We start from the raw sequence: 21,813 nt of genomic DNA, 5'->3' as shown, positions 1-21,813 counted from the left end.
GCAAGGATTGTCAAAAGCTTTCAGTTTCAATTTATCTGGTTTCAAAATAACTTGGCCCTGGATGGGGATGTAAAAGTTTGTGGTCGTTATAAACAAGCCAGTGTTATGCACGCCATCACCATAAAATGCCGCTAACTAAACAAAACCAGGTACCTTCTTCTCTTCGTTCTCCTTCTGCAACTCTTCCATGTTCATTTCATGGTCACGCTTCTCCTGCCATTAACAATGGAAGACAAAATCAATGGACATATTAATATAATGGAACTGCAATGCCACTGGGTGTTTTCCCGGAAAATCCACATATGCTCCATTTCAGATAATCTTTATCTCAGTGTTGGTAAATGTTACCCGGTGATGAAGTCTCCAGGTTATGAAATTTTAAATAGCTCTGTTCAGTGCTACATATGACCATGTACAATGCCCACAGCCTGCTTGAAATTGGGACAATATTATTAGGGAGGTCAAATTATTAAAGACTTTATGCTTGGCCACCGCAAACAAAAAAGGATGACAAACAGACCTTCCCAATTGTCAATCTATCCCGTCTGTGACTTAACAACAAATGACACCCAAACTGGCCGTGTGAAAACAAACATCATGTTCCGAGAGATGAAAAACCAAAACATAAACAACATTCCGAGTCAGAATTAAAACTTTCAGAAACGAATGTAGAGAGTACACTGTAGATAAATGGAATTTCAAGAAAACTACCTTGTGAAACAGTGTACTGACGACTGAATTAACCTCCCACTTGTCTAAGTATTTTCCACTCCTTGGGATGTTTGCTCAGGCAGAAAAATATGAGTGGGCGACGACAGCATGCCTTCACAGGATAAGATTTCTGGCTGTGCTCCTGGGCATCCCATACTTGAGTGCCACTTCTCTACATGTACCGTACCTCTCACATTTTGGCTTTCACAACCATTTCAAACTAGGTTGAGTGCTTCAATCAAAAATTAAGAACTTTACCATGTGTATGTGTGTACTTTTTCACTACCTCCGTTGTACATGTGAGGAACAAAACAGCTGAGGAACGGACCTTCTCATGATCTGTGGGACGGGAGTTCTGGGCACGGCAGCAATTCAGTTTTATTCTGCAATGTTGTGCGCGTGTAAACCATTTCAGTGTTAGATTTTACTGTGTTGAAATTTCAGAATGCCTCAAAGATGGTTGGCAAATACACAAAGTAAACTGTACCACGCCAGACTGTTCTTTTTTATGCAGGTGTTCTCTCTAGCAGGACCGTTTGTATCGGTCTGCATCGTATGTTTGTAAACACAGACAAACAGAAGTCTCATATTGTACAGACAATCCCTGTGACCGTCAGCAATAAACCCAAGTTGGGCAATCTAACATTCCGTCATCTTAAAGCCGAAGGGTAACCTGGACTCTGCTCTCCTAACAAGGCCCAATGCTATGTCTCGGCTAAACAAGTTTATGTGCGGAGTAAACCTCAATCGGTAACCAGTCCCAAGAAATATGCAACGCATGAGACCTTAGCCAGTAAACTGTATTTCCTTTCCTTTACTTCATAGTTATTTCTACCGGTACTTAGCAGCTTTATGTAACTGGAACTTGCTTGCTTCTAATGACGATTCTGTGCTTCCAAGGGATAGAACAAAACTTTAGCACTATGCAAATAGGAAAAGAATTCTTTGCCGCACACTCTGCAGTCTGCAAGCCCGTACTCACGCCAAAATTCCATTCAAAGTTGTAAAATACTCCAATTGTGGGCACAGAAATTTCTGGTGTACCAATACTTATGAAGGATACTGTGTTTTGCATAAGTAAATCCATGAGCCCCAGCCAGGGGAATGCCTACCTTAGCTAAATACAGAAGCTGGCTGCGGTGCAAAGCGCACGTACGGCAAGAGATCGGAAGGAAGATGGGGCATCTATTAGCAAAAGGTCAGCTGGGGTCACGCTCCCAATACAATAAAACCAGCTGCTGTGGCTGCAGATGATCACGTAATTGAAACAGGTTGAAGTCGCTATGTGCTCAATTTGTGTTTCAAATGTTTCTTCAATTCCATCAATATAATACACCCTGCAACAAACAGCAGTTCCGGCCATTTTCATTAGCCTGCCATTGACTGTCAGTGTTATCTCCATCAAACGATTGAGTTTTGGGATGAAGAGGAGAAGAGAGATGTCAAAGTCTATAATTATGTCTTTAGAGGATAAGAAGCATCGAGGTGTTTAACAAAATACCAGGCACAACAAAATATTGATTAGATAGGGAGGGAGATGCAAAAGCAAGTGTATTCTTCCGTCAGATCTTGAGGGAGGAAGTTAAGAAATGAAATCAGTTGCAGAAATAGTCCGGTTCTTATGAATGGCTTGGGGATTTTGAATATTCATTATTTCTGGGAAATCTACTCGCCTTATAATTCAACTAGGGTTCACCTATTTTTAGAAGTTTTCTGTCAACTCATGCGCAGCACAAAAGGGTAAATAAGACCGCATTTACCGGGAACGTTGCAGGCAGGGGGCAGCGTCAAGCATCTGAAAGCTTGCTAAGGCAATACGACATGCACGCCCATCCTGAGGAAAGGCAACAGAGTGTGAGTAACATTGGCATTATCATGTCATTATGCCAAAACCCAGGGCTATTTGGAGTCAGTGGGGCATTTTGCACTGTCTGTGGTTGCTCTTGGAATCAATAAATCAGGCTGTGCACACCTTTATTAAATTTGTCCTCTGTGAACCTGAGATGAGTGATCGTTGTCACAGCATGAATTATCGTCCCTTTCTATGCACACCGCTGGTAATTGGCAGGTGGAAAGCATTAAAATGACTATAAATTAATTTAAACCTAATTTGATGGCAGTTTCTCCCTTGCGCCGGCAGAAATTCTACAATTATTCTCCGGAGCAGGGGAGGGGGGGTGCCTAATGATGGGAACCGATTGGTTCTTTACATTTATGAAATGTCATCATCACCACACAATTACGGCTGTTGAAATTGGGGCAATGCGCAGGGGCTGGATAATGAAACATACTGAGGGAAAATGGTGAGGCCAGATGCAAGCTTTGCTAGGTCAAACAACTGGATGAATGGTTAATGTTTGCCAGGGAAATAAAAATGTACAGTACGTGTACGTCTTGGAAGTTCTTGAGGTGAAATGATACATGTATGTCAGCACCAGGCAATGTGGGATTATTCTACACGGCGAAGCACGATCAGTAATATGAAGCACTCTATGTGATCTTAATCTAATTGGATAGGCTTTAATCATTTCTTTTGTAACTGGAGCAAATCCATACTTGAAATGGGGCAATAAAAAAAATGAGACAGTTAAAATGCTTCAGTGCTTCCAGGGATGCTGTCTATGGCAGCAAGGGCAGAATGTCGACAAAGCCACAGATGCCACAAACCACAATACACATTGCACATTATTAACAAAATCTCTACTGGGGCAAAAATTTTAAACAGAGTTCAATAAAGTTGATCCTAATATAGGGAACTGAGAAGCATTCCAGGAAAAAAAAGAGGAAATAAACAGTCAAGTTCAATAATGTACTGACTTAATTTCAGGAAAGTACATTAGTAGGCAATATCATGGCAAGTAGAAATGAAATATTATATGAATAATACAAAAAGAAAGAAGGACTCTTTCTACTTCTGAGTGTGAATACAGTCCCAGAAGTCCATTGACAATAGCTGTTACTGTAGGTACAATTTGTCTCCATGTACAAAGCAGGACTGGATACCTGAAAAGCTTAAGTAGACACAGTTACTTTGAAGAAGTTAATTTCTCAGATAGTATACAGGCCAGCAGGATACAGTGCGTAAGTGCCAGGACAGAATTCTGATGTTTGACCCAACTCCCCTCCCCCCCTGTTGATATTCTGCAGAATCCTGCTCAACTCAGTGTTGTTTTCAAGGGTTGAAATTGCTGACCTAGGAAATATTTCTGATAAAAGCTCTACCAATGCCAATATCCTTCAGCTAAATTAGATTTCCTTGTACATACTGAGCAATCTTGACAGTCAAATACCGGATGATTCTTTTGAATAGGCATAAAAACGCTGATGGAGAATTTACTGCTCAGAGAAACCGCAAAGAACTTTCCATCTTTTATCTTTTTTAAATGACGAAGTGATCACAGTCAATATCCAAGCATTCCAAAAGTTACCAAACTAAATATTTTGGGATTCCTGGTTATCAATCAGCGAATTAGAGCACATGATTTTGATTATACCTGTCAGGATGTGACTGCGCTCTTAACTCTACAATTATAGCATACAAAGCATGGGCAACTGGAACTGTAAGAAAACTAAACACAGTCCGCGTGACTGGAATGCCTGTGGCCTTGGAACACAGCGCGGCTGAGACTGGCAGCGCAGTGATAGGGGACACCGTGTAACTATGTGAGCACTTCAGAAGAGCACAAAAGGGATGATGGCAGGACAAACATTCAACATTTGTGCGCCACTGAGTGACATGCATATGCAACCCACAGTTCTAGAGCCAAGGATGACAAATTGGAACGAGGGGGGACCATGTGCTGCCTGCCAGCACTGGCCCAGTTTGATTGAAAACATGAAGTGGCAAACCGCAGCGATTACAGACTGGTTAGGTAGGGGGATAAAATTAATTCGGTGGAGGATATTCAACCTTTTGAGGATGAGTAACTGCTAATAGTGGGTGAAATGAGCAAGGCGAGATTGAGGAGCAGCCCGGCTGTGGATAGTATTGTACAGTAACTGCGGATGGTATTGTATGATCACTCATGAGAACAATGTGGAATTCACAAGATGAATGCACTGGTGTGGAAATGACGCAAGCCAGCCAAACTAATGTTCATCTGAATGTGCACAAAACAGAGCCCAATCTGACAGTGTTACTAAGCAGCAAATGGTGTTTATCAAATCTACATGTACACGTACATGTATGCGCTGAGAAAAAAATGTCAGCTGATAACAAGTCAAAAGAAATACAGTGCATACTATTGTACTCGTAGTTGGTAACCAGCTTTTCCAGAGCAATTTTCTGCACTCAGTTTAGTTACGTTTCTGTGTATTGACAGCAGCCATTTGAAATCTGCCCCTAGACTGTCTACATGTACCTGTGGGCTCCCAGCATAGAAGCATAGCCTCATGCCATTTTGGGCACAGAGGCCACGGCCCTTCAAGGCTCCAGGAAATGGCTATGTCACTGGAATACAACACACCAGTACCAGTACCACCAGCAGATACTTGACAAATAAAACGAGACATTGGCAGGGGACTTCCAAACTGAAGACCTGTGAATACCCGCCAAAAATTCTACAAGTCGGACCCGTTTTTTTTTTTTCTCATCGGGGAAGGGAGGATCTGTCTTAAACATTGTTAAAAGTTACGGCCTATGAGCTGAAGAAACACTAATGAATGGCACAAAATATCCCCATAAAAAAAGTGAAAAAAAGTGGGGAAAAAAGGAGGGCTGGCATGCACCAAATGAGTTGTGTCGCCCTCTGGATTTGCTAATGCTGAAAGGGACCAGAAAAACTGGAAAATAAATACAGTTTTAACAAATTATATTTCTCAAAAAATGTGCTGAACATCTTTAAATAAATGGATTACACGTGAAGTTCACGCCTAAATGAATTGCACTGCTATTTACACTTTAAGTGTTCAAATTCTGTGTTTTTGGACGTACATGGATGGACTCAATCAGTTACTGTTGCCATTCGTACTGCTTGGGGGGGATGCCTCAGCTATCGGCTTCTTCTGCGAAAGTCATGCCAGATGACGAGTTACCAACATCATTGCACCCGAGTTGTGATTTGTACAGGGCGTCCCACCTTCAGGCTCTGCTACGAGCTGATCAGACAATGCACTCTGGTGTTGTGCACAGGCCAACGGGGAACAAATTGTCAGCATCTGGGCCGGTGCTCCCACTCCAGTCCTTACCTGGGGGCCACCCCCTCTGGAAGTAGGCCATACATGCCGGAGTGTCCTCATTTGATGTCGATGAATGTTGGCAGGTGAGATAAGCCACTCCATGGATGAAGCGGAGGGGGGGCCATCCTGAGAGTGACTAGAAACGGCTGTGCAAACACTACCGAGGGATTTTTAATACCACTGAGAGATTTCATGAATGGGAATGTGCCCAAATGGTGCCCAAAATCAGGACAAGATATGCACGAGAATTTGTTTTTTTGTGAGGGGGGAATGATCTTTGGGAAACCTTGCTTCACTAAGACAGCTTTTTTATAAGGCTTAGTATAGAAAGCTTAAGATAAAACTAACCAGTTGGTGTGGCTTTTCTCATAAATCACACTGCACTGTACATATACTTTTTCTTTAAGGCAGTAAGCCCACGTCACTACTGCTCTTCGATTAAACTAAGATTCATTTCAGCAAAGATGAAGGAAATGCCAATTTTGGATGCGTTGCAACTTGCAAGAAAATACTGGATTTTTTAATACTGGTACTGGAAATCATAATCCACGTAAGTACTAGGGGCAGACTGCAATAACAGAAATGGCTGGCTCAGACTGTATAATCATAGCCGACTATTCCTCTGAGCCAGTCTTGGATAAGACAACCAAATGCACCTCCTGCAATAAGCCAGCCTTTACTTAGCCTACTTAGGCCAGTAAACGCGTGTAGGTCCAAAATTGCCTACGTGGATCAAATCACCATTTACATGTACATGCTGTCAAATTCTCTGCTATTAGAACACTCCATGGCACAAGGACGGAGCGGTTTGTAAAAAGAAGGATGGAATCTACCAGCAGGACTTCCAGCCTGTATTTCTGAAAGTATCAGACCAAACGGAGCCCTTCAAATCACTCTATTTTGCAATGGAGTGTACAAGTGCCTTCACAACTAATTCTAAGGGAGATTATCTCTGGAGAGACAAATCTTTAAAGTCAGCCGTTCAAGCCACTAAAAATTGCAAGGCAACTGAAAGATGAGAAAATGAGAGTTACCGTAATTTGATATCGTGTCTTGAACACATGAAAAACTTGTATTTTTTCCTGATTTTTAAAGCACTGCTCTCTCTCTCTTTGCTTATTTACTGGTCTGCAACCTTAGAGTAATGACCAACAAATGAGCTTTGTGCTGTTGCATTATAAGCAATATGCATAAACTATAATCTGATCACTAGCACTCACGGAATTTATTGGCACATGTAAGCTTATTGGATGTACTGCATCTGTTCCTGAACTACCTGTCCAAAATGAAGATTCCAAGCCAAGCCTGTACACCAACAAAATTTGGTACAACTCTTGAGTCAAACAATTCCCCTACGGTTCTTTTATTCCTTAATATCCTCAGTTTAAGCCAATCCTCTTACCGTTCCCGTGAAAAATAGCTTAACATTCAACAGAATCATGTACAAATCCCAAATATAGACCATTTAAAGCCAGCCCTAGGCAGGCTATCCATTTTACCACCAGCTTAACACTGAGATCACTTCACTGCAACGGGAAAACTTACAGACCAATGACAGCCATTGGTCTTTTCGGCATCACTTTTTGTATGTTCGTGGGCTGTCCTGATGTCGGTGAATTAGACATTCAGCTCAATGCACTGGTGTATTATTTATGCAGCAATTCCTGATATCCAAACTTTGAACAACCAGTGGGCAGCTACCTCATGTAATCAGAGTCATCCGACATCTATCAACACATCAACAACTTTTGGTCTCTCCTTTCCAATCAATGACTTCCAATCGGTCGGTGATCGGAGTAAGAAAAACCTTGCACACACAGGAAATGTCAGCTTGTGTTGAGAGTGGGTGAGACTTGAACTAGCAGCTTAGTTGATCACTTCTAAAAAGTCTCTTCTCTGTCTTTTCAAATCAAGTTCACCCTTAAGTTATAGACCCCAGAGTTCAACACAATGCGCCATATAATGATTTTCAACCTCAGAACTGTTCCAGCTCCAACTTCAATATATTTTTTATACACCCTAGGGGGTCAGGGTTAAAATATTTCCAGGTAAATGCATTCATGCAGCAGTTGAAAGTTCCAAGAGTGTCTTTTCCGATTTAAGCGGAATTGCTTGCTCAATCAACAATGAACAGAAACCCTTTATTTCATCCAGTTCCATCCCCAACAAAAAAGTCTTCTGAAAATACACGTAAGTCCCAGCAGAGAACAATTAGAAACCTCTTAACGGATGAAGCACAGGTTAATGGAGTCAATTCAACAGCGGTTCTTACAGGGAATGCACGAGGCCACTGAATGGCAACCGCTGATGGAAAGTATAGCATTTGTCAAGGCCGTGGTATATTTAGAGAACTGTAATATGAATGGTATGGACAAGCTGAGATTCCGGTAATGCCAAAGATAAAGCTGTGGGGCATGTCCTCATAATTTGCTGAATTGAGGCAGGACAATAAGCTACACATAAAAGCAGGAAGCAGATCATGTATGGACATCCATTTATCTAATAGTGGCAGGGCTGTTTTCAGATGAAGTTACCTTGTAGTTTAGGAACAAGGTACATGTATGATGCTTGGAATATACTAATAAAATCAACAAAGCTTTTGAAGTTCAAGACGGACTTCCTATCGTTACAAGGTAAGAAGGGGAGTTGGAGCAGCATTAAAAAACATGGAAATTTGAAAGTTATTGAGCAGTGTCAGTCTCTTCACGCTGTCCAATGTCCATGACTGACTGATATCCCTTGCAGCGGCGTAACTTTTCATTTGTTTTTACCACTCCGAACATGATTGTAAATTTCACGGGGTACGGAATTGCTGGCAAGGGTTTGTGCCTGCTTTTCTTCAGCACAAGGCCAAAACAAAAATAATCAAAAAGCAGCAACAAAAAAACAAAACGAGTTCATGTATTTACCCTATTTTTGTCGACATCTTGACCAGTCAAACTTGTCGTTGACAGGAAAATGGCAATAAATAAACTTGGGGATAGACCCACTACCTTCTACTCCTGGAACCAGTTGAGAGTAAAAGTTTCAACTGATAAATTACACCAGCTAATTTAATAACTATGAAAGAAATTCATCTCCAAAGACAAAGTTAGTGTAAAAGATGAAAAGACAAGATTTAAAATAAACTCATTTGCAGAACTACATGAACCTACCCTACACATACATTTTTTCAGCTACTTAGTTTCAGCCACTTAGTTTGAAAGGTGCTTGGCGGTTCCTTTGGGGGGTTACCTGGGTGCAAATTCATTTTGTACACTGACTGATCTACTCTTTAACTGACCATTTATTTGAGCATGAAGAGGATGGATCCTTCTGACCTTATTTTCTATGGAAATTTTAAAAACGTTTTACTATACATGTCTGCTAAATATAACCTTATTCCTTATAACAATGGATGCCTTTGAAATGGTACGACTTGGCTTTTGAAATTGTCATCTCACAAAGTCTTTCAACAAGATCAGACACACATATTCAAGCAAAGGTTGTTCAGAAAGAGCCACAAATTTGATCAGCAATGATTATTTTCTCAGCTTGGGCAATCTGAAACGTGATAATGTCATGTTCCCAAAACCTTCAGTAAACCAGGCCGAGAAATATTCACCAAAGAATGCGGAGGAAGACATGAAAATTAGTTGCTGGTGAATGTTTGGGGAAGATTTATACTCCACTGTAAAATTTTGAAATGAATACCGAGGCGGCAACGATTTTCTTCCGTCCATCCTTGTAGGGAAACTCTCAGCCAGAATTAATAGATTGACTGTCTCCTGAAGGTCTCTCCGACGATCATTATCAAATATTTCACTGGAAAAAAAATGAGCTGACATTTCTTGCCAATGACAGCCTTATAAACAGAGAACTCATACTGTGCAACATTTATAAATACTAAGCCATAATATTTGGAAAAAGCTACGTCTGGAATTTGGATGATTTGTCACTTCTGATTGTTATTTCAAAGAGTAAGCAGCAAATTTCACCTTTTTTTTCAGCTTCATGTCGACGTCGGTAAACTGAACTTGCATAAATTTGCATCCTGTGGTATGCAAACTATTACTTCATTGACTATGTTTGATGTTTAATTTATATGTACTATAGGTATATTGAATTGGGGAGTAGTGACAGAGCTGTCTTTGAAAGGACCCGTTCTTATTTCAAACATTTGTTTGTCATGCTCATTTAATTTAATAGTTAAATCTTTGGCTCCATTGGACCGAATTTTCTACTAACTGTGACATGTACTGTGAATTTCTAACCTTCTCAGTTAGTTTTAGCGTACATTTTGTGTCGAGAGCGGGATTAAAAGGCATTCCTAAACAAGAAAAAACTGCAGTCATTTTCAGATACATTTTCAGCCATAAATGTTGGCAAGTTCAGGATACAATCCTTAGAACATGTTCGCTTCCAGTTTGCTCTGTTTTTAGCGTTCCAGGTGCCGCTTCAGGGGTTTCTGTCGGCTTTGGGGCGGCAGTCTTAAGTAAATTTCTCTCTTCATGAGGCCAATGGCAGTATTGAGGCTGCTTCAACATTAAAGGATGCTACAATTTTTGTTTTGTTTATTTGCTTTTAGTGTTTACTTCTCTTCTCTGTTCTTGTGTCATTGTTGACTCAGTGACAACAGTCAGAAAATGGGTATTGTTTGCACAAATTGTCTCCAAAGCTATAAACAACATATTTGTTTCTCAATTTGTACAGAAAAACCTAACTGCAGAGAATGTGCCTAATTATGACATCAAAAGTACAGCATTTTACCAGTTAAAAGTACACTTCTAAGAATATTAGATCATTCTCATGGATGTTTGCAAAAATATGTACTAGATATTTTAGTACAAAATTCACATCATGGAGGCTTTTCAGTACTGCGTCAGGATGTGCAACATAATTGCATGCCAGGTTGGGTACGTGAACACTCCATAATGGCTCATAAGGAGTTGGGCCGAGTGTCTGGTACTTCAAACATTCTGCATGAACATGTTGTACCGGAAAAGGTTAATGAAATCAAGAAGTATTGATTGTGTCTGATGTCACCAATTACAAAGTCAATTTGTGACAGTGGCAGACAGACGGCTCTTGTTTTCATTTGATACACTAAGTATTTATAAGAAAACACGAACCAAGTGAAAGCATTGGCTCTCCAATAGTCAGTTAACGGAGAGCAGAAATACAGGTAAATAAAGGAATTTTGTAAGTTTGGCTGTGAAACCTGCCAAGACTGCTTTCAAGGAATATGTCAGAGTTCACAGTCAAACTATCAAAGTGTAACTGCTCTCTGCCACATATGCATAGCTGTACATGTACGTGTATGATTGTAGGTAACATAATATTCATTTCAAGTTTGCAACATTTATTGAATAATTAAAAGCTGGCTCTAGGAGAGTACATCGATAATCATAAATCAAAAACATTTGTGACATACTAGCAAACTATGCTCACAAACATGTGGCATACATTCTAAAATTATTTAAGAGGTGCATGCATTGTGGCAACATGATTGATGACAGGAGATTTGAATATGTGCCGACATTGCTGTGAACGAAACTTGGAATCTAGGACTAGCTGATCTTCTACATGTAAGTTTGGGTGATTTATGATCCATGAAATTCACATGTATACAGGGAACTGAATCTCAGGATACGGCCAACCTTGATTCCCTGCAACAAGCCACTTCAGTGGAAGTGTTTTGAAATAGTCATCAGGTGAAGGGCAAAACTCAGATACACTTTCCATCAGGACTGAGAACTCATGGAGCTTGGAGCTGGATGATGCATGGAGCATCATATCAAATGTGTCTACCAGTTCTTGTGGCACTTTTTGTAAGTTACACACTGTAACTACATGTAGGGGCTTTCCTAGCTAGTAATCAAGTGAGTGAATCTGTGTATAGTGAGGGGAAACAATTTCATCAAAAATTTAAATCCCAAGTTCAGGGGATCAACCAAGGACAATTTTCAGAGTTCAGAAAAGCACAAGGTTTTGTGCAAAAAGAATAAAATAATTAACTGTGGAAATCAGGGCAGACTTAATGGTTTTGTCTTCAAAATCAGGCTAATCTCGGGATGTCAAAGGTCCTGGGTCACTTACATACCAGTGAGCCTCACCCTGCCTGGCAATGAGATCAGTGACCAGAGGTACATTCCATATCTCAGATCAACCATACATACAAGAATCTGTGTCAATCCACTCACACCACCAACTGGTCAGTGTTACAGATAACATTATCAGGAGTATGAGAGAGCTGCAATATAATATGACCAGGAGTGGTGTGCACAATATGCACTCCCCCAATAGCGAAAGTGACAAAGTATTGAAGAACTGCTGGGTATGCATGTATAAGGAATAAAGAAATTTGATGCCAACTTGAGTAAAAATGTCCTTACAGAATTGTGAAATTTTGGAAGTTGTACTGTAAAATGTACATTTACTTTAAACTTTTCCCCAAACCATCTCGAACTGTAGAATGTCATTACAAATTTCATCAAATGGGTAAAAAAAGATGCAAAAAATAAGAATTTTAATTAGATAAGTATCTTAATTGTTTTCATAATATGGCAGGGCCTCCCTGGGCCAAACTTTGCAAAGCTGTTCACTTGGAAACACAAGCAAGTTTACGTGCTCAGCAAACATCAGCAGTACATGTATACAGTGCATACTGGCTGATGACCTATTCTCGCTGAGCAAATAGTTTGTGCTAAACAAATTTGTGTGTCTCTCAGCTCCACCAATTGGATGCCACATCTACAGAGTTCACATGCTCAGGGATTTTCCAAGCCTCAGATTCAACTCTGTCTTTTCTATTTCTCAGGCCCCGCAATTGGTTTCCAACGTTTAATGATGGAACAGGCTAGAAATTCTTCAAACCTAGGCCTCAAACATGACTAGACACAGTATTGTAGTCGAGTCCAACACGAGTCCCCACAAGTCCATCACACCTCCATCACAAGTCATCCAGTCTTGAGCCAACTCAAAAGCTATTCAGAAGTATTCGTTTGTCATTGTTTAATCCATTACTCATGACTAGCAATGTGCAAGGAGTTGTCACTAGACTAAGTGATGGGCAACTACAACATGGATCCGACAACCGGATATTTCCGTTGTAAACAATGAAGCTGTGTTCAGCTTGAAGGTAAATCTAAACTTTTGGGGCTAAAAGCCTACAGACAGTGAGGCAGAGACCAAGTCAACATTTGGGAAAAACTCCAGGACTTGTCTATATTGTAGAGGGCCATGCTTCGGAAGCCTCCTAGGGCTCTTGGTTAGCAAACAGCGATCGTATCACAACAAGACTGAGCGCAAATACTGACATCAACAAAGGGGGTTCTCTATGGAGACTTGAATATCAACACTGATGAATCATTCCCATCTCTCAATCTTGTTTTTTGAGCAATGCATACATATCTAAGCTACAATTACCAAACCTGTTTGAGTTGCTGTGTGAGTCGATCAGCATCTTCCTTAGCTATCTTAATATCTTGAGTCAGTTGTCTTATGTGGGCTTCGGCGACGCGACGACTGCCAGACTCCTCCGCTAGCTGAGCGGACAATTCTGTCTTCTGGGCATTGGATTTATGCCATTCACTCTGGAAAGAAGAGGAAAACATCCCAATCTTAAGATCATTCTACAATATCCCCACCACCACCATCACCACTTCACCAAAATCTCACACTGCACAGCAAGCAAATGGCACATAGTCTGTGTTAAGCAAAATCATGACATCAATGTACAACGCTGACAACCACAACGGATACACATTATGGGGAGTCATACCGGTAAGTTAAAAAAATTCTAATTTAGAAGAACTTAGTTTTAGACGGTTACAACAAAATGTCAGCACAGAGTTCAGGAGAAGCCAAAGGATTTCATTCCTTCCTTATCCCATTTCTTATTTAACCCACAATATTATTACAGTAACATGTATGAGGTAAAGACAAGTGACTTTAAGCAGACTACATCAAACAAGAACAATACATGGAAAAGGCAACATGGGAATGCCCATAAAAAGGACTTCGGCTGTGCAATTCTGCACCCATCAAACCAAGAAAGACAGGGCCAACAGGAGTAGTCTAATGCTTGCAGAACAAGAGCAATGCTGTGAAATACATGTCAATCAATTACTTCTACATGCAGATGATTTCATTCATTTGATTCTTTCTGGAAATAAAACAAAGAGTTCCTGTAAAGAACACACAAGACACTGGATGACGTAGTTCAGAAGCACAAAGCAACAGGGAGAGGAGTTGAAGAAATGAAGACATTTTCGGTTTTCAAAATTGCAGGGAAATCCTAAAATGGTTATTCCAGAGGAAACTCTAGGATTATTAGGGAGGGTCTGGATGCAAACCCATGGCACAGAGGTGCATACTTGCACTTCACAAACTGATATCCATGTGCTTTTGCCCTTCGCAAAAATTAATATTTTATGATGCTGAAGGTCACCCTTGCACTGAATATTTCTTGCCAGTTCTTCTGATCAGAGCAAAATAGCAAATTGAAGCACTCCAACAGCAATCATTTATAAATGTGGCACTTACAAAGTTACACATCTGGGTTTTTTTACTTGTCCCAAGGCACAAACCTATGTCCCAAAGGTGCTAACAGATTTTTTTAGAACAACTTTTTCAGGTCCCAAATAAGTTGAATGGAAAATGTGCTCACAACAAATTGTTCACTTGCAGTGACAATTTATGACCCTACGGTGAAGAAAGCCATTATGAGGTCTCAATAAATCCACAATTTACAGTAGTACACCAGTGCCAGAAAATTGTTTTGTGTTTTATGGCTTGCTTTCCTGCCCTTGGTGCAAACCCCTCGAGGCACTGACTGAACAGCTCGCTGGAGATCAAATGGCTGAACTGATTTGCATGAAAGGAATTATATAACCATAAAACTTTGGCGAATCCTTGTTTCTCAGTTACGTGTCTCACATGATCAACAAACAAATGAGGGGGGGAGCAGCACATTTCATCTTGTGGAGTTCATACCAGCTGATTTGTAGACCATAGCCAGGCCCCAAAATGCTGAAATTCCATCTCCGTGATGTAAACAGGGCATGCACTGCTTGGTTTGATATTGGTTCAGTATCCGATGGCAATCATAACTGAACCCAATTACCAAGGTAATGAGATTCCATCAACCCTAGGCCAACAAGGGGGTCAGCAATGAGACGCAGATTTAGAGTTGCAATGAATGGAGGTAGGGAGAGGGCTTATCAACCGACTGACTGACCAGTTGGCCGACCAACTGAATAACCAACTGACTGATTAGCTGGTTGACTGGCCAATTAACTGGCTGCCCGACTGAATGACCGTCACCTGTCAGCAAAGCAACCCAACTGACAGATTGACTGACCAACCAACCTACTTAAACTTAAATAACCAACTGCTCAAGATTCAGTGTCTAAGTTTTGCTTTCCAGAGTCTGATCAAAATACAAGTATTCTGTGTAACATACAGTAAAGACCGACTACAAAATCCAAGAGCTTGATCTTTTTTGACACTTTTTTGAAGAACATCCCACTGCCACAATGGTGAAGGCAAGTAAACTGTGACCAGACTAACTGGGTAAATTGTGACCATGGTTTAAAATTTAGAACTCCAAGAACACTGTTGCTGCAAATAGTATCTGTAACATTTGCAAGTTTAGCCTGATCTCCTTTAACATCATCCTACATACAAGGTTGAGATAAAGTTCTCTGGAAAACTCCAATATCATGAATGGAAATGTAGGCGTATGGAAGGTTTGCATGGCTGCCATCTTGAAGGCCATAGCTTTTGTTTCACAGGGTATGCACAAAAGAGGTGTCCAAGTGAAACAAAAGAACTGCCCGGCAAGATGTCTTCCATGCAAAGCCTCTATGGTTAACTGTCACTTGTTACACTGTATTTGTGTGAGTTTCCATCGTGCCATACCCAATACATACATGTATGTGCTTTTGATCTTTGAAGCATATTGCTCAGAGAGAATTTTCCAAGTTGCAAACAATGAGACTCCACACATCAGAACTTAAGGCATACATGTGTACTAAGCACATTTTCTGTTAATGTTTATGACCCTGAAATCCTCTCTGAAGAGCTGCAATTGTACGAAGGGCATGACATAGTAAAAATCTCACAATTTCACTGAAGCGACATTCCGGGAAATGAACCAGATATGCCCTCGTGAGGCCACCAGAAAAATGAGGACGCAAAGTTCGCACTAGAGTTTGTGTGGTGTGTTTCATTTGCATGTGGGCGGTGACAAAGAAGGGATTCAACTGATCCAAGGAAAAGTTTCAAGCCCGCTGAGCGAGTGCAGTCCAACCCCCACAGTCTCCCCGGCTACAGGATGTAAAACCCTGCCTGGTCCATGTGTCACGGAACAGCGATCCAACTGAGTGAAAATGATCTTTGCTAGACCACTGCGCACCTGATGTCTGCTTTATGGCATTTGGGGTTTGCATTTCCCACTAACGAGAAGTGACAAGGGAATAAGAAAATCACTGACAAACCTCAACATTCCCAGCCAGTATGTCATTCAGCAACACGCAACCCATTCAATCAACGGACTCCTTGTTACACGTGGTAAAACAATTGAGGGGAGTTATCGTGTTAACCCATTTCTTTCTTTCTTTCTTTTTATTGGGAAAGAGAAATTTCTGCTATCTAGGTGTAGATGCCATGAAGATGAGTCGAATGGCTTTGTGCACGGAGAGTGGGAGGTTCTCTTTAGCCTCCTAATGGCAGCTAGGGCTGCATCCAAACTACTTGGCTGAGGCCAGCCACAATACACAAGTCTATGGGAAATGGCTGAGACACAGCCGGTACCCGGTGGCTTCTACAAACGCACATGTTATTTCTGTTTGTAACCAACTACATGTAATTATGTTGTCATCAAGTAACACACCAAAGCCATTAATAACTGACAGTATCTGCACGCAATCTCTGCAGATCTATACAACATCCAATGCATCAATGATGTCCAAGAGGAGCACCAACTTTTCAAGAAACAACTTTGAGGCAGCATGACTGATGTTCTGCTTCTTCATATGAAGGTTGTCAACATATATGCTAATAACACATGGTACTTTATGTTAGTCAGATGCTGGCAACTTCCATGAAGCTGCTTACAGCTGTCTACTTATTCCAAATTTCTTCTCATGGGACACTCCAAATGTTTTACATTCAAAGACATGCTGTCCACAAATTTATCCTTATTACTGCAGTCAGTTTTTCTTCAAAGTACCAGAGTTTCGAGCATATCATGATCTCTCATTGAGAAGTGATACAACATGTATGATTACCCCTCAATGATTGATAACACTTGGAAAATGAACATAGACAATCGAATATGGCCCGAAAGTGCCCTCATGATCTGACGATCAAATAAGGAAGTCATAGTGTGCACCGATTTTGTAAAGTACATGAATACCTTTGTTGACCATGGTGTCAACAAACCACTCCTAAAGAGCTGCCATATCATTTACAGCTTGGATTACAAGTCAGTATAATACTCCCCATGGAGAGCTCTCCAGTGTCAAGTCTTTTGGCCAATCTTTACATGCAGACATCTAGACTCATCTGGAGTCTTTTCAAAGGAAGTCAAACGATATCTGCCTTCTCCCTAAGTTACCACTCACTAAGATACTCAGCTGGCAATATTGCAACCACTGCGTTGGTCTGTTTACCTTAGGTATCAATTGGCCGTGTCATGCCGAGTCCTCTGCTGAAAGCCCTGAAAGCCCAGCACAGACTGTGTCCAGCAAAGTTTACACTAACATTTCAAAGCACACACTTGGCCAGAAATCAAGGCGTGATGAATAGGCAAACCACACCTGAAGTTGAGTGATCTTGGCACACGGACTTCAGAGTGAAAAAGCTGTGAAACAATGACTTAAAACCATTTGATTTGTAGCAGATTCTGGTTGATTGCTACATTTGAATACATGTTACATGAGTGTTGCATGGGGGACTTCTATGCGACCAAGTTTTAATTGGGCAGAACTTAATTTTCTTAAAGGCAATTTCTTGATGTTGCTTGTGAGTTTTTGTTAAGTATCACTAATAGAAGCAATTCTTTACAAATAACCAAATTGAAAAATGATTTTTTTCAGTGCAGGAATTCTGGACCTTGTCAATTTGCTCTTCCCTGGATGAAATTTATGCATCTCGTACACATGTACTACGTTACTAGGACTGCAAGGGCAGTTTACGCAATACAAGGTCAAGGTCAGGACAGATTCTGGCATCATTGCCATTCAGTTGTCATGGCAACCTCCTCACCAGCTGTGAGGCAATCTCCGGCAGCAAGCATCATTCCTCGAGTTGTGCAGCATGGGCTTCAATTGTGCTAATGACAACAACCGACTAATCAATCGGGACTTCCTGAAGAGGCCCCAGGATTTGCTTCTGTTTGATGTCAATGCCCGCGTGCTGACACGCGTGCTCTCCCAATGTCAACACTAACATCACTAGGCAATCCAAAGTTCAGGGTGAGATCAGATCAGCCATTGGATCAACCACGTGTTATGATCGAGGGGGTTCAAAGACGGACACAGGCTGCGCAAAGTGCTTCAGTAGGACCAATTATGTAAACCAAGCACAAGGGCGGCTTCATCCACCTGTGCACACTTACTGTGGGTTTTCCACGGATGACCGACTAGAACCAAGTCTTGACAAGTGCATTTCATTAAAGGAGTCAACCAGATCTGAAGAGTATACCCTGGTCTGAGATCCTTGATGTCCTGTCCAACCCTCTGACCATAATTTTATGGCCATGTTCCCTGTAACCTTCCCAGAGCTTTCAGAGTACAACAGTGACGATTTCAAATTCTCTGTATAATACTTTTCAAGGAGCATCCTCAGTCATTTTGAAATCCTTCAAAACCTTCCCTGGTGGATTTGGAAAAATCTAGAGGCATTAAGGCAGGAATGTTTTGTGCATTTGCATTCCAATGAAAGCAATGAACAGGGCTGTGAGCTTGTACTTCTGTCAAATGATATCAGGCCCTTCCAGTGCTCTATTCTGCACTGGATTGGAGGAATCTTTTTTCAAAATGCCAAAATATGGACTTACTGTGTGGTACTTTTGACGGGTATTTGAGGTGATCATCCTTACAAAGAAAATTTCTCCTAAAAGTTATTGCATTACTCACACAAGCTGAACTGAAACGAAAAATAATAAGCTTACTTTTGATGTGTTGGACCTTGGAAAGATGGATTAATCCTTGTTATGCGAGGGCTTTTCCCATTCTCTTTTAAGGCAGTTTATTTACTGACCTGTAACCGCAACTGCCCCCACTCAGCTCTTGCACCACTGTATTTAAGTAGAACAAACACTACCCACTACTGCTTAGCAAAGTGGCAACAAGCAGATACATGTGTACATATGCACATCCTCAGGGTGAAAATGAACAAAAACACCAGTTTGTGAAGTGTTGCAAATATTAAATTCATCACAAGTTGAACATACCTCAACGTACAGCACTGAATTTTGTCCTTGAATTCTTCCTGGCATGCACTTTGCATTGCTTTCGTGTTTGCATGAAATATGACGTGGCCAAATGCCTGTCTCCAGAGTATAAATTTCAAAATATCAATTTGCTTCGGACCATCCCCTTGAGAAATGATCCGGGACGGCTTATGTTGAAAATACCACCGGATTGAGAGCAATTCCAACTCTTCTGGTTTCCGTGACAAACTGAGGAAATGACCATCATCACAGGCTGATTACAAGGAGGACAAAACACACAAGTGCACACATACCTAGTCCCGGTGCATACACTATACATTTGGCATGCATAGGTATTTTCAAGAATTTTTTCAGGCAAATCCAAATTAAGAAATGGCCCAAATGTACGTTTACACACACATGGAAACCTTGGTTTACATATTATACATTTGATTGGATCCAACAAAATGAGGTTTGAGGTCATTTGTTTGTTTGTTTTTTTTTAGGGAATTTTAATTGTTCTAGTTGGCATTGTTAGATTAAATTAAAACACCAAACCCAGCTTTTTGTTTTGAAATACATTCATGATTCATGTACGTGTACAATGACGGGTATTTTGTGGGTGACAAATGTTGGGGGTTCTCCCTTATTCACGCCATGCACAATTCTTTGTAAGGCCTTTCGCTCCGAGGAGGCCCCGGTGAATTGTGACGAATTTGGTTCAGTTGGGTCCCATGTACCGGTACAATTTACATACATATACTCGATACTTCTCTTTCCACATGTACTGTGTATATCTTTCCTGTTTGATGTTGTTACAAACAGCCATCAAAGAGATTATGAATTGGCCATTTAAAACGAGTCACCCAAGCAGCACAACACGTTTTTGTTTTTGATGAGCCACCAATAACACATTCTACGACAATTACATGTACATATGCATGAATAAGCCTAAAGGAAATCAGGCTCTACTTCTTTTTATCCGTACTTCTATGGTTTGGGCGGCAGTATAAGTCAGAACATGAGGCCGATGGTGAATTTTAAATGGTGCCTGTTGTATACCTGCAGACTACACAGAGAAATTTTACATTACAATGTAAATTACATGTACATGCACAGAGCACAACAGACTGAATGGACATGTACATTTACAATGAAGCCATCTGGAAGCGAGTACCAACATCTCAAAAACACATACGTGTAAGAGAGGTACAGTATATCTAACACAAATGAAAATTAGCTGGTGTGGGATTTTTTTTTTTAACAAACTCACATCCACGTTCACGCTTGCATTTCACAAGGCATGAAAATTATTTCCCACTTGTGTAGAAAGGCGTGAAATGTCTTCCCCACTTGTGACAAAATCTGTGAATGTTTTTTCCCCACTCGGGAGAAAATTTGTGAAAAGCTTTTCCCACTTGGGGGAAAAGTTGTTCACGTTTTGTGAAACGAAACTGAATTCCGAGGGGAAAAGATAAAGTGTGAAGAGAATTTCCCATTGCCGGGTTAACATCCAGTTGCAATGTAGTGGATGTTTCGTGTTTCGACATTCGTCTCAAGTCGGAACCTTAGGAACCAACGTAATTTTACTCTAGTATCATCACATTTCAAGGCATCTTTCACACCATAAGCTATTAGTATGCTTCCCCCTTTTCATTATGCTGTGAATGGCTCTAAGATATTTTTACAAGCCAGCAGAGGGACATGTGAATTTTTTAAGCCATGACTTTGAAGCCTCTTCTGCTTTTCCACCGTGCACAAACCCTGGAGGATGATCCATGTACTTGTAGCTCTTCTTATTTGGATGGCAAGACAAAAACACAGTAACGGGGCCAGTAAGGTACCATCACATTCACAGAGTTTGCCAGATTTATTTTTCACATTTTTGCCTTATAATAACAATCTCAGTGTGAAGGTTTATAATTGGATTGAGACCAGAGAATGATCTCGATTTTACATTTAATAAAAAATCTATGTCCATGTTTATTTCGAAACTAACAGGTAAATTTTGTTCTGTCCATTCGTATAAAGCACAAAATGTTTTGAGTGCTGAAACACTTGCAGATTTTTATAATTGGGTTGGTGTAGTGGTTCTCTTATTTCCTCACCTTCCACCTCTGCAGTCTAGGTTCAATTCCCGGCTCAGTCCACATGTGGATTGGGTCTCCAATCCCTACCTGATTCCATACAGTTTACCCGGAATATTCCTCCCACTTCTAAAACTGCTTCTCATTGTCTCCTCTCTACAGGTTTCTTCAGGCTTGCGAGCTACAGTGCCTAGGGTGCTTTTGAGGAATTCTTGGTGTCATTGCCAGAAACAAATAATAATAACCACAGGGAAAACACTGGTAAAGTCACTAGCCCACCTTAGTGTGTAGTGTGTCACATGTGTTACTGAATGCTGATGATTACAAACTAGATTACTTGGAACAAGAATGAGTTATACCCCTATAAAAGTGGAGGAAAATAAGGAGACAGCTCTTTGGGGTTTAAGTGTGGTTTTG

The 21,813-nt window shown here is 40.8% G+C and overlaps 1 protein-coding gene across 1 annotated transcript in view; it reads right to left on the bottom strand.

Moving 5' to 3' along the window:
- The window catches only part of cep128 (centrosomal protein 128), a 70,198-nt gene that overhangs the window by 35,845 nt on the left and 12,540 nt on the right, over positions 1-21,813 (bottom strand). Inside the window, exons 6-7 of the mRNA XM_087141942.1 lie at positions 13,302-13,463; positions 154-213 (exon numbers count right to left, since the gene is read on the bottom strand). Coding sequence (XP_086998068.1) covers positions 154-213; positions 13,302-13,463 — 222 coding nt within the window. The remainder of the gene's footprint in view (positions 1-153; positions 214-13,301; positions 13,464-21,813) is intronic.

Source organism: Acanthaster planci, linkage group LG01 (genome assembly GCF_054643075.1).
Source record: "Acanthaster planci isolate LZ-2023a linkage group LG01, COTS_SCS, whole genome shotgun sequence".
Lineage (NCBI taxonomy): Eukaryota > Metazoa > Echinodermata > Asteroidea > Valvatida > Acanthasteridae > Acanthaster > Acanthaster planci.
The sequence above is the reverse complement of the archived record's forward strand: the minus strand, read 5'-3'. Positions and strand labels throughout refer to the sequence as shown.